The 13672-nt window shown below is 41.6% G+C and overlaps 1 protein-coding gene across 1 annotated transcript in view; it reads left to right on the forward strand.

Moving 5' to 3' along the window:
* LOC135552152 (atrial natriuretic peptide receptor 1-like) overlaps positions 1 to 13672 on the forward strand; it is a 115828-nt gene that overhangs the window by 43732 nt on the left and 58424 nt on the right. Inside the window, exon 4 of the mRNA XM_064983595.1 lies at positions 4635 to 4748. Within this exon, the coding sequence (XP_064839667.1) occupies positions 4635 to 4748 (114 nt within the window). The remainder of the gene's footprint in view (positions 1 to 4634; positions 4749 to 13672) is intronic.

The following is a 13672-nucleotide window of genomic DNA, read 5'->3' on the forward strand; positions in this document are numbered from 1 at the left end:
CAGTCTCCTGTTATTCAATTTTTTAGTGCACCAGGTATTCCTGGTTGGTCATGGTCTTATTTCAGACACTGATTGTTTGGAAATTGAAAACAGTATTCGGATCCCTTGTTTTTTTCCACATTTTGTTACGTAACAACCTTATTCTAAACCGTATTAAATTGTTTTTTCCCCCTCATTAATCTACACACAATACCGCAAAATGACAACGCAAAAGCATGTTTTTAGTAATGTTTGCAAAAGTATTTTAAAAAAAATCTGAAATATTACATTTACATAAGTATTCAGACCTTTTACTCAATAGTTTGTTGAAGCATCTTTGGCAGCACTTACACCTTCGAGTCTTCTTGGGTATGACACTGCAAGCTTGGTACAACTGTACACAGCATGATTCTGCCACCACCATGCTTCATTGTAGGGATGTTGCCTGGCTTCTTTCAGTGGTGACGCTTGGCATTCAGGCCAAAGACTTCAATATTGGTTTCATCAGACCAGAGAATCTTGTTTTTCATGGTCTGAGAGTACTTTAAGTGCATTTTGGCAAACTCCAAGCAGACTGGCATGTGCCTTTTACTGAGGATCTGGAAGCCACTCCTCAGTTGCTGATTGGTGGAGTGCTGCAGAAATGGTTGTCCTTCTGGAAAGTTCTCCCATCTCCACAGAGGCACTCTGGAGCTCTGTCAGAGTGACCATCGGGTTCTTAGTCACCTCCCTGACCAAGGCCCTTCTCTCCCGATTGCTCAGTTTGGCTGGGCGGGCAGCTCTAAGAAAGTCTTGGTGGTTCCAAACTTCTTCCATTTAAGATTGATGGAGTCCACTGTGTTCTTGGGGACCTGCAAACCTCAGAAATGTTTTGGTATCCTTCTCCAGATCCTGTCTCTGAGCTCTACGGACAATTCCTTCGACCTCATGGCTTGGTTTTTGCTCTGACATGTATTTTCAACTGTGGGACCTTATACAGACAAGTGTGTGCCTTTCCAAATCATGTCCAATCAATTTAATTTACCACAGTTGGACTCCCAATCATCTTGTAGAAACATCTCAAGGATGAGCTCAAATTTGAGTCTCATAGCAAAGGGTCTGAATTCTTATGTAAATAAGGTATTTAATTTTTTTATTTTCAATAAATTTGCACAAAACAATAACTGTTTTCACTTTGTCTTTGTGTATAGATTGATGAGGAACATTTTTATTTAGAATGGGGCTGTAACGTAACTAGAAAGATTACCAGGACATATACTCAGAGCATTTGTCTTCACTGACATTTTCAAACTCTCCATGAGAGAGTCTGTAATACCTACATGTCCCTGTGCTCAAGAAAGCGATGGTAACCTGCCTAAATGACTACCGCCCCGTAGCACTCACGTTGGTAGCCATGAAGTGCTTGGCTCACATTAACACCATCATCCCGGAACTCTTGGATGAAAGAACAAAGGAGGATAAAAGACAAGGGGACAGATTTGATTGTTGCGCATGGTCCATTAACACATAAACGAAAAGGCTTGATGCGTCTTCTGTTGTTGTTTTGCTGTAGGCTAAGCTCTTATACTTACTGATCTCGGAGCAACCATGTATTCCCTCAACTCTATCATGTGGTTATGAAGTCCTGTGTTGTACCTAAGAGGGATGCATACATAACAATTACAAATATAGCTGCGAGCAGCAGCAATGAACGGGGTTTACAGGATGCCAGAAAGGACACATGGTCAGTTTGATAACAAAGCAAGCACTCTATCATGTAGAATCAATCTTAACTCTCCTTCCAGACTCATATTAAACATCTCCAATCCAAAATTAAATCTAGAATCAGCTTCCTATTTCGCAACAAAGCCTCCTTCACTCACGCTGCCAAACATACCCTCGTAAAACTGACTATCCTACCGATCCTCGACTTCGGCGATGTCATTTACAAAATAGCCTCCAACACTCTACTCAGCAAACTGGATTGCAGGCTATCACAGTTCCATCCGTTTTGTCACCAAAGTCCCATATACCACCCACCACTGCGACCTGTATTCTCTCGTCGGCTGGCCCTCGCTACATATTCGTAGACAGACCCACTGGCTCCAGTCTTTGCTTGGTAAAGCTCCGCTTTATCTCAGTTCACTGGTCACCATAACAACACCCACCCGTAGCACACGCTCCAGCAGGTATATCTTATTATTTGGGCTTGTGGTTCACGAGTAGAAGAATTTTGAAGTATTTTGAAAATATTTAAGCATATTAGCTTATGTGCTGATATACATCTACTGGTATAGTGTGGCCATGTTTGTATTTTGTATTTATTATGGATCCCCATTTTCTGCTCTTCCTGGTGTCCAGCAAAATTAAGGCAGTTATATAATTTTACAAAACATTTACAGATTTCACAAACACACTGTGTGCCCTCAGGCCCCTACTCCACCACTACTACATATCTACAATACAAAATCAATGTGTACATGTGTGTATAGTGCATATGTCATTGTGTGTGTGTATGCATGAGTGTGTGCCAATGTTAGTTTTGCTTCACAGTCCCCGCTGTTCCATAAGGTGTATTTTTATATGTTTTTTTAATCACATTTCACTGCTTGCATCAGTTACTTGATGTGGAATAGAGTTCCATGTGGTAATGGCTCTATGTAGTACTGTGCGCCTCCCATAGTCTGTTCTGGAATTGGGGACTGTGAAGAGACCTCTGGTGGCATGTCTTGTGGGGTATGCATGAGTGTCCGAGCTGTGTGCCAGTATTTCAGCTCGGTGCATTCAACATGTCAATACCTCTCACAAATACAAGTAGTGATGAAGTCAATCTCTCCTCCACTTTGAGCCAGGAGAGATTGACATCCATATTATTAATATTAGCTTTTAGCTAATATTAGATATCAATGCCAAACTTAACATGGATCATCATGGTAATATCTTTGATGCCTCTAAAAAGTTTGAAGTGAGAAGTGGATTTACAAAGGAGTGGATTTACAAACGATTTAAATGGGCACGTAAAGTCTGATTTCCTGATTCAGCAATAACTCAAACATCTCTTAACCAATCCCTTAGCTCAAACTAAGTTAAGAAATGTATGGTTAATGAGAATACATTTTTCAAAAGTTTTCCAAAATTTCCAAGATGGAGAACAATATATCCTGACGGACCTTATGTGTCCTTGAGACAAATTTCTTCAGCATGAGGAAAGACACCTACATACAACATTTCAAGTTTCTAGGTCAATATAGGCTTTGTCCTCCCGAGTGGCGCAGCAGTCAAAGGCACTGCATCTCATTTCAAGAGCCGTCACTACATTCCCTGGTTGTATCCCATCCGGCCATGATTGGGAGTCCCATAGGGCGGCACACAATTGGCCCGGCATTGTCCGGGTTTGGCCGGGGCAGGCCGTCATTGTAAATAAGTATTTGTTCTGAACAGACTTGCCTAGTTAAGGTTAAATAAATAAAAATAAAATAAGTGAGCCTGCTTCTTACAGCGCCACATCAAGTCAAATTTTATTTGTCACATACACATGGTTGGCAGATGTTAATGCGAGTGTAGCGAAAATGCTTGTGCTTCTAGTTCCGACAATGCAGTAATAATCAATGAGTAATCTAACCTAACAATTTCACAACAACTAACTTATACACACAAGTGTAAAGGGATGAAGAATATGTACATAAAGATATATGAATGAGTTATGGTACAGAACGGCATAGGCAAGATGCAGTAGATGGTATCGAGTACAGTATATACATATGAGATGAGTAATGTAGGGTATGTAAATATATAAAAGTGGCATTGTTTAAAGTGGCTAGTGATAATTTTTTTTACATCAATTTTTCCATTATTAAAGTGGCTGGAGTTGAGTCAGTATGTTGGCAGCAGCCACTCAATGTTAGTGGTGGCTGTTTAACAGTTTAACAGACAGATAGAAGCTGTTTTTCAGTCTCTCGGTCCCTGCTTTGATGCACCTGTACTGATAATTTTTTTTACATCAATTTTTCCATTATTAAAGTGGCTGGAGTTGAGTCAGTATGTTGGCAGCAGCCACTCAATGTTAGTGGTGGCTGTTTAACAGTTTAACAGACAGATAGAAGCTGTTTTTCAGTCTCTCGGTCCCTGCTTTGATGCACCTGTACTGACCTCGCCTTCTGGATGATAGCGGGGTGAACAGGCAGTGGCTCGAGTGGTTGATGTCCTTGATGATCTTTATGGCCTTCCTGTGGCATCGGGTGGTGTAGTTGTCCTGGAGGGCAGGTAGTTTGCCCCCGGTGATGCGTTGTGCAGACCTCACTACCCTCTGGAGAGCCTTACGGTTGTGGGCGGAGCAGTTGCCGTACCAGGTGGTGATACAGCCCGACAGGATGCTCTCGATTGTGCATCTGTGAGTGGCATTCTTTTTGACCAAGTCATGGGCTCTCGTGTATGTGTGCCAATTTAGAAAAAAAGTTAGAGTTATTTGAACATGTCCAGGATTTTTTTTTTTTTAATCTAAGAATAACAATAGGTTTCACATCTTCGCTGTGAACCTCTAATTAAAATGAGACGCAGGAGTTGATGAGTGTTTGTGCCGTCTGTAACATGAGACTATGGCAATGTGTATGGTATAATCTGTATGTTGTGTGTTATGCTTTTGCGTTTGACTGGTTGTCATTCATCTATCCTGACAGAGTGTGAAGATCCTGACCTACAAAGAGCCACAGAACCCAGAGTACAAGGAGTTTGTTTCCAACCTGAAGACGGACGCCATGAACATGTTCAACTTCACCGTAGAAGACTCGCTGGTAAGTGAGGATGGCCAATTGGTTGCTTGCTTGTTGGTTGATTGATAAATTGATTGACAGGCAGGGTGATACCAGAATAGAAATAAGGTAGAAATAAGACAGTAAAACTAAAACTGCATATGATGTTGGCAGGAGATTGGTAGAGACAAAGAGGGTGTCTTTCTTATTCATAGGATGGACACTCAAGAACATCCAACGTTGGAAAGGATTGTACCTCCTTCAGACCCACAGGCAGAATTAAATAGACAAAAAAAGTTGTTTTGTTAGATGTACAAACACACCGATAAATTCACAGGTAGACTCGTAGACTGAAATAAATGGTATCGCCTCTTGCTGCTTATCTGCTGGCTCACAGTTACCGATGTGGGCCCAAATGGTACCACCTCTATCTGCCTTCACAATGCATGACCTTTCAAAGGCTGCTGGGACAAGAGCTTGTAGAATTTTCATAATTTCTCCTCACTCCTAATGGATCTCATGGTAAAAAACAAAGGTGATGTGTGTCAGGTTGTTTACACTGTATTGGAGTCAACAGAGTGATGGCCGACACAAGGTGAAGATTGATTAAAGGTGAAGATTGAAATAGTTTTTACCCTTCTATGCTTTGAATCTGAACTCTTAGAGAAAAGGTGCTCTCTAGAACTAGGTAGAACCCTTTTGAGTTCCTCTGTGGAAAGGGTTCAACCAAAAATAGTTATTCTACCTAGAACAAAAAAGGATTCTGCTATGGGGACAGACGAATAACCCATTTGAAACCCATTTTTGTAAGAATGTAGAGATTCAACATTCTGGCGTTTTTCCTTCTGGCTCCGTTTGGATTTGATAGTATAGAATTACCTTAACCACAAGACATTTGCAGGTTCTCAATGTTCAGATTTAGGAAACCTGTTTACTGGTATGCAATTATCAAATTTTAAGTGTACGTGTTACACTTCAATTCCAACATTTTCAAGTCAGTCAGCAATCGCTGTGCGACATCTAGAAACTGTAATTTCCTTGCACTTTTTGTATAATCCCTAAGTATGATTGTTAAGTAAAATTACAATTTTATTAGACTGTTGTCCTTTGCTTGCTAGCTAGCCGACTAGCTACGGCGACAGTCAAGGCAGTCAAGGCCTCTGCAGCCAGAATAATGTATCCAATTTCAGTTTGTGTGGTTGTTGGTTTAGCTTTCTGTAACTTTGTAGCAAGTACGGTCTGCATGTGCAGGCGCTTATTGCGTCATGATTGCAAGGTGTCACGATATCTTTTCAACTGTGCCGTTACCCTGTTTTCTATGTGGATTATTGGGCTTGCTGGAGTGTATATTTTCCACACAAACCTTGCTTTCGATGGTTGAAGTTATGCCACAGAGGTTTTTATACTGCAAACAGGGATTTATCCATCAAATAGAGCCTGTAAAGTTACATATCTCCTCTTGGGAAGATTACGGGTCTTTTAGGTCTGTGGCATCATATTGTTTATGGAAAATAACAAACCATTGCTTTATAGCCACAGCTGGGCTAAGCTAATTCGGGTGACAGGGCTGTGTGTCACACTCCAGTGTCTCTAGTCTCAACCCAATCAATGGCACCTCAGTTAGGAAGCTAGAAAGCCAGTCACTAATTAGTGCAGCAGCAGTCCAGGGAAGGTAGAAAGTAATGCTTCTCCTCCCATTTGGCACTTGGGAAAACTTGCTGATATACTGATTGTCATAGCAACACGGACCCTAATGTAGAAATGGCAGCCATTATTGCACAGTGTACTTGGGCAGCCCCACTTATTACACTATGAGATAGGGGCTATAGTTCAGGCAAAACATCTATGTGGATTTGTCAGCTCGTGAAAACAGTTCCATGCATCTTTAAATCACATTGCATTTATGCGGTAGACAACTTTCACCTAAATAAACAAATTAAAATGCCTCTATGAAAATTTGGTCGATTACACAAATTGTGAGACATTCATAGTGTGAAACCATGTCAAGGTATATAAATGTTTGGCCGCCCAAGTGGCACAGCCGTCTAAGGCACTGCATTGCACTGCTTGAGGCGTCACTACAGACCCAGGTTCAATCCCAATCTGGCCGTGACCGGAAGTCCCATAGGGCGGTGCACAATTGGCCCTCATTGCACTCTAATGACTCCGCTGCCTTCGGTTGGGAGTTGAACAGTGTTTCCTCCGACACATTGGTGCGGCTGTCTTCCGGGTTAAGCAGGCAGGTGTTATTAAAGCTCCAATATGAAACCTTTTGGACGACCCAACCAAATTCACATAGAAATGTGAGTTATAGATTTGTCATTCTGGTTGAAAGCAAGTCTAAGACACGATAGATCTGGTCCATGTGCACTATTTTTATGCTTCCCGTTATTTTTGCGTATTTTGTACACCAGCGTCAAACAGCTGAAAATACAATATGTTTGGTTATTTCACAGCGGTTTAGATGGTAGAATGATTGTCTACTCATTGCTTGTTTTGTCACATACACTGAAATTAGGCAAACTATTCTAATTTTAGCAATCAGGAAATGGCGGAGAGATTTCTTTATATTGCACCTTAAAAGGCCCATTGTGATTTCCCTGTGTTTTATATATACTTCCACACAATGGGGTTGGAATTATACTGTGAAATTGTGAAAGTTATGATAATGGCCTATTATTGTAAGAGCTGTTTGAAAAGACTGAATGTTTTGGTGGAATGGAGTTTTGGCCTGTCTGGTGACATAACAGTAAATTGGTTAATAGACCAATAAGACAGAGAGTTCCAAACCTCTCTGCCAATAACAGCTAGTTTTCACCTCCCCACTCAGACCACTCCCAGACAATTCTAGCAACATTCTTGCTTGAGAAATTGCTCTTTGCAAAGAAGCTATTTTTGCTTCTTTTTGTCCATTTGAATTGAAAACAATCACAGTAAGGTACTTCATTGTTACCCAGAAAGGAATTGACATTGAGATAAAAACGGCTCCATTGGAACTTTAACAGGCAGACAGATAGACACAAGTACATGAGCTTGTCCCTGAGCGAACAACCGTCCCCACAGACCATCTCTCACTGGCTCTAACAAAGGTAGAGCCACCCACACCTCTCATTCAGCACTTTAGCTGGCGCCACCCAGGGACGTTCAGTACCAATTTAAGCTCTCTTACAGAGGACACCCCTGAATATTAGCCAGGTAGCTCCATACACCCACACTCCCCGTTAGCCACACAGTCACTCTACCACATACAATTCAAACAAAATAACAGCATTGAAATACCTTTTTTTCCATAACCTTTTTATAACCCACCTTTTCTCCCTAATTTTGTGATATCCAATTACTATCTTGTCTCATCACTGCAACTCCCCAACAGGCTCGGGAGAGGCAAAGGTCAAGTCATGCATCCTCCGAAACATGACCCTCCAAACCACACTCCTTAAAACCTCTTAAGGATCCTGCCCCTTTTTTCCAATTTTCACCTAAATTGACATACCCAAATCTAACTGCCTGTAGCTCTGGACCTGAAGCAAGGATATGCATATTATTATTATTTTTTATTTCATCTTTATTTAACCTCTACAGGGTCAGTGGGTCCCCTGCCGGGACAGTTGAGATAATGTAGGCTAATGCGATTAGCATGAGGTTGTAAGTAACATAATTTCCCAGCACATAGACGTTTCTGATATTGGCAGAAAGTTTCAATTCTTGTTCATCTAACTGCATTGTCCATTGTACAGTAGCTATTACAGTGAAAGTATACCATGATATTGTTTGAGGAGAGTGCATAGTTATGAACTTGAAAAGTTATTAACAAACCAATTAGGCACATTTGGGCAGTCTTACATCCAATGGTTCATTGGATCAGTCCAAGACTTTGCACATACACTGCTGCCATCTAGTGGCCAAAATCAACATTGCACCTGGGCTGGAATAATACATTATGGCCTTTCTCTTGCATTTCAAAGATGATGGTACAAAACAAATACAAAAAAACTCATGGTTTTTGCTTTGTATTATCTTTTACCAGATCTAATGTGTTATATTCTCCTACATTCATTTCACATGTCCACAAACTTCAAAGTGTTTCTTTTGAAAGTATCAAGAATCCTCCTCTGTTCCTCTGGTGATGTAGAGGTTAATCCAGGCCCTGCAGTGCCTAGCTCCACTCCTACTCCCCAGGTGCTCTCATTTATTGACTTCTGTAACCGTAAAAAACCTTGGTTTCATGCATGTTAACATTAGAAGCCTCCTCCCTAAGTTTGTTTTATTCACTGCTTTAGCACACTCTGCCAACCCGGATGTCCTTGCCATGTCTGAATCCTGGCTTAAGAAGTCCACCAAAACCCTGAAGTTTCCATCCCTAGCTATAACATTTTCCAACAAGATAGAACTGCCGAAGCGGGCGGTGTTGCGGGCGGTGTTGATAGAACTGCTTCGGCAGATAGAACTGCCGAAGTGGGCGGTGTTGCAATCTACTGCAGAGCCTACAGAGTTCTGTCTTAATTTCCAGGTCTGTAACCAAACAATTCGAACTTCTACTTTTAAAAATCCAGCCTTACCTCTTATCCTTATCCTACCTCATTTTCACATGCTGTATATAGATTTTTCTACTGTATTATTGATTGTATGTTTGTTTATTTCATGTGTAACTCTGTGTTGTTTTATGTGTCGAACTGCTTTGCTTTATCTTGGCCAGGTCGCAGTTGCAAATGAGAACTTGTCCTCAACTAGCCTACCTGGTTAAGCCAAATCTAGGGTAGAAAAGACAAGTTTCGTCCTGGTGGATCGCAGACACTCTTCTGTGCCACTCCACTGTGACCAACATGCCCTTAATTTAGTCTGCGACCCACCAGGACAACACTTGCCTTTTCTAACATAAATTGGGCTTTTGTCTGTCTGTCTGTCTATCCGTCTGTCAGTCTCTCTTTTGACAATGAACAATGTCTGCTACTCTGATATCTCTCTGTTCAGCTCTTTCCATATCCCAAGCTTTGTTTTTCTCTCTTCCGTGTGTCTGTACTGGGCTTGAATGAGCACCCGGCCACTGTTTTTGACAACCTAAGCCTTTCACCCCCCCCTCACCCCTACAACTACCGCTGCAGGCTTTGGAGATAGTTTTATCATTAAACTCCTTCGCATCTTCATCCCTTGGTACCTGTGGGCAACAATGAGAGCATCTGTCAAAATACCTACCGCAACATGAGTCATAAAAATCCAATCACTACTGTACTTATTAAAAACACACTGGGTCCCAGACAGAGGAGAGAACTGACTAAATAAGCATCATGTTTGCTTATGTTTGATTAATGTGTGAATGAATCATTGGTTGGATGGGTGGGTGGGTATATAGTTTGTGGACAATGTTTTAGTTAACATTGCTTGTTTTTTAAGGTTTGCTGCCGGGTTGGTGGGAGGATGGATGGACATACGGTCAGGTCCAGATTGATTGGCACCCTTAATGAAGATGAGCAAAAAAGACTACAAAAAAAAAATACAAATACTGAGCTATACAATGCCTTTATAAAGTAGTCCCACCCCTCTACTTTCCCCACATTTTGTTGTGTTACAGCCTGAATTTAAAATCAATTGACATTTTGTGTCACTGGCCTACACTCAAAGTGGAATTTTGTTTTTAGACAATTTTACTAATTCATTAAAAGAAATGTACGACTACCTCATCTCTTTACCTGTCACGCCCTGATCGGTATCACCTGTTCTTGTGCTTTTCTCCACCCCCCTCCAGGTGTCACCCGTCTTCCCCTGCTTTTCCCCTGGGTATTTATACCTGTGTTTTCTGTCTGACTGTTGCCAGTTCGTCTTGTTTGTCAAGTCAACCAGCGGTTTTTGTATCAGCTCCAGGGTTTCCCTAGTCTCTCTTTTTCTCGTCCTCATGGTTTTTGACCTTTGCCTGTCCTGACCCTGTACCCGCTCGCCTGACCACTGCCTGTCTCTGACCCTGAGCCTGCCTGCCGTCCTGTACCTTTGCTCCACCTCTGGATTATCGACCCCTGCCTGATTTGACTCTGAGCCTGCCTGCCGTCCTGTACCTTTGCTCCACCTCTGGATTATCGACCCCTGCCTGATTTGACTCTGAGCCTGCCTGCCGTCCTGTACCTTTGCTCCACCTCTGGATTATCGACCCCTGCCTGATTTGACTCTGAGCCTGCCTGCCGTCCTGTACCTTTGCCCCTACACTGGATTATCGACCCCTGCCTGATTTGACTCTGAGCCTGCCTGCCGTCCTGTACCTTTGCCCCTACACTGGATTATCGACCCCTGCCTGCCTTTGCCTGTCCCTGTGGTTACAATAAACATTGTTACTTCACACAGTCCGCACTTGGGTCTTACCTTGATTGTACCCCACACATACAATTATCTGTAAGGTCCCTCAGTCGAGCAGTGAATTTCAAGAACAGATTCAACCACAAAAACCAGCGCGGTTTTTCAATGCCTCGCAAAGAAGGGCATTTATTGGTAGACGGGTAAAAGATTTGAAAAAGCAGACATTGAATATCCCTTTGAGCATGGTGATGTTATTAATTAGACTTTGGATGGTGTATCAATACACCCTGTCACTACAAAAGTACAGACGTCTTTCCTCAGTTGCCTGAGAGGAAGGAAACCGCTCAAGGATTTCACCATGAGGCCAATGGTGACATTAAAACAGTTAGTTTAATGGTTGTGATATGAGAACACTGAGGCACTAAAGTAAAACTGCAAAAAAATGTGGCAAAGAAATTAACTTTGTCATGGATACAAAGTGGTATGTTTTGGGCAAATCCAACTCAACACATAACTGAGTACCAGTCTTCATATTTTCAAGGATGTTATGGGTATGCTTGTCATTGGCAGGGACTAGGGAGTTTTTTTTACAATAAAAATGTACTTATTTTGCCTGCTAAGCACATATATAGGACAGCATGGCTCAGTCTGATTTTCAACAGACACTGGGAGACAAATTCACCTTTCAGCAGGACAATAACCTAAAACACAAGGCCAAATATACACTGAAGTTGCTTACCAAGACAACATTGAATGTTCCTGAGAAGCCTCGTTACAGTTTTGACTTAAATCGGCTTGAAAATCTATGGTAAGACTTGAAAATGGCTTTCTAGCAATGATCAATAACAAACAATGTTACCCCCTTTTTCTCCCCAATTACTATCTTGTTTCATCACTGCAACTCTCCAATGGGCTTAGGAGAGGCAAAGGTCGAGTCATGCATCCTCTGAAACATGACCTGCCACACCACACTCCTTAACACCCACCTGTCAGAGGAAACACTGTTCAACTGACAACCGAAGTCAGCCTGCAGGTACCTGGCCCACAATAAGGAGTCGATAGAAGAACAATGAGCCAAGTAAATTGCCTCAGCCAAACCCTCCCCTAACCCAGACGACGCTGGGACAATTGTGCACCGCCCTGTGGGACTCCCAGTCACAGCCAGGATCGAACCCGGAGCTGTAGTGACACCTCAGATTATGGTTTTTGCCGTAGACTGCTGCACCACTCGGAAAGCCCGGTCAATAAATGATTTGACAGAGCTTAAAGAATAATGGGCAAATATTGTGCAATCCGGGTGTGCAAAGCTCTTAGAGACTTACTCAAAACAACTCACAGCTGTAATCGCTGCCAAAGGTGATTTGCAATATGTATTGACTCAGGGGTGTGAATACTTATGTAAATGAGATGTCTGTATTTAATTTTCTTTTAATTTGCAAACATTTCTAAAACATGTTTTCACTTTGTCATTATGGGATATTGTGTGTAGATGGGTGAGAAAAAATATACATTTAATGCATTTTGAATTCAGGCTGTAACGCAACAAAATTTGGAATAAGACTTGAATGAATCCACCTGGCCACTGTTTTGGACAACCTAAGCCTTTGTATGATCCAAATTTTTTAATGATATTATTTTTATACAAATACACTTGCCAAAAGAAATAGATTTAGTTTAACATGTAATATAAAAAGCATTCACACCAGTGGTGGGTTTGACGTCGAAATAATGATGCATAAGCAGAAAAGGACCAACTGTAAAATATGGTGGTGGATCTTTGATGTTATGGGGCTATTTTGCGTCCACTGGTCCTGGAGCTCTTGTTAAGGTCAACGGCATCATGAACTTTACCAAGTACCAGGACATTTTAGCCAAAAACCTATTTGCCTCTCCCATGAGGCTGAAACTTGTAGACAAGTGGATCTTCCAGATAATAACCCCACGCACACATCAAAATCCACAAAGAAATTGTTAAATGACCACAAAATCAACATATTGCTAGGGCCATCTCAGTCTCCGGACTTGAACCCCATTAGAAACCTGTGGTTTGAACTGAAGAAGGTAGTCCATAAGTGCAGATGAAGGATATCAAGAATCTGGAAAGATTCTGTATGGAGGAATGGTTCTCCATTCTCATAAAACATTTTAGAAAAACGTTCAGTGCCGTTTTCCTCGCAATGTGAGGTATTGAAAGGTATTGAAAACAGGGGTGCCCATAAATTTGACCCCTATCTTTTTAGAAAAAAAAATATTGCTTGTTGAACAAAATCTCTTTCTCTGAGAAATGAAAAATAATATTGTTTTCCCAATTTCTTTTGTTGTTGCATGAATGATGATTCACTGAAAGATTGGAAGGTACTCAGAGGATATTCCAGTGGACCATTTGAAGCATCTTCAAGGTTAATTTGCAGGGCTTCTCCAGATGTCCCATGTCCACAGTGGGAGGTTAGACAGTTCTAACCACAGGGAAATATAATCTGTTTCTCCATGTCTGATTGATGTGGATATATGGCCAGTTTGGCCACACGTGTAAATCCCAACTCCTAGTCTGGTCTCTAACACAAACAAATAAAGGACTTATGAGCCTGTGCTAAGCATTCTATAATAGTTATAGTTACACAGTTACATTCTGGTTCAGGAAATCCCTATGTCAGCTTGACCTCTACGAACACAGACTCACATGC

This window comes from Oncorhynchus masou, chromosome 13, assembly GCF_036934945.1.
Source record: "Oncorhynchus masou masou isolate Uvic2021 chromosome 13, UVic_Omas_1.1, whole genome shotgun sequence".
Lineage (NCBI taxonomy): Eukaryota > Metazoa > Chordata > Actinopteri > Salmoniformes > Salmonidae > Oncorhynchus > Oncorhynchus masou.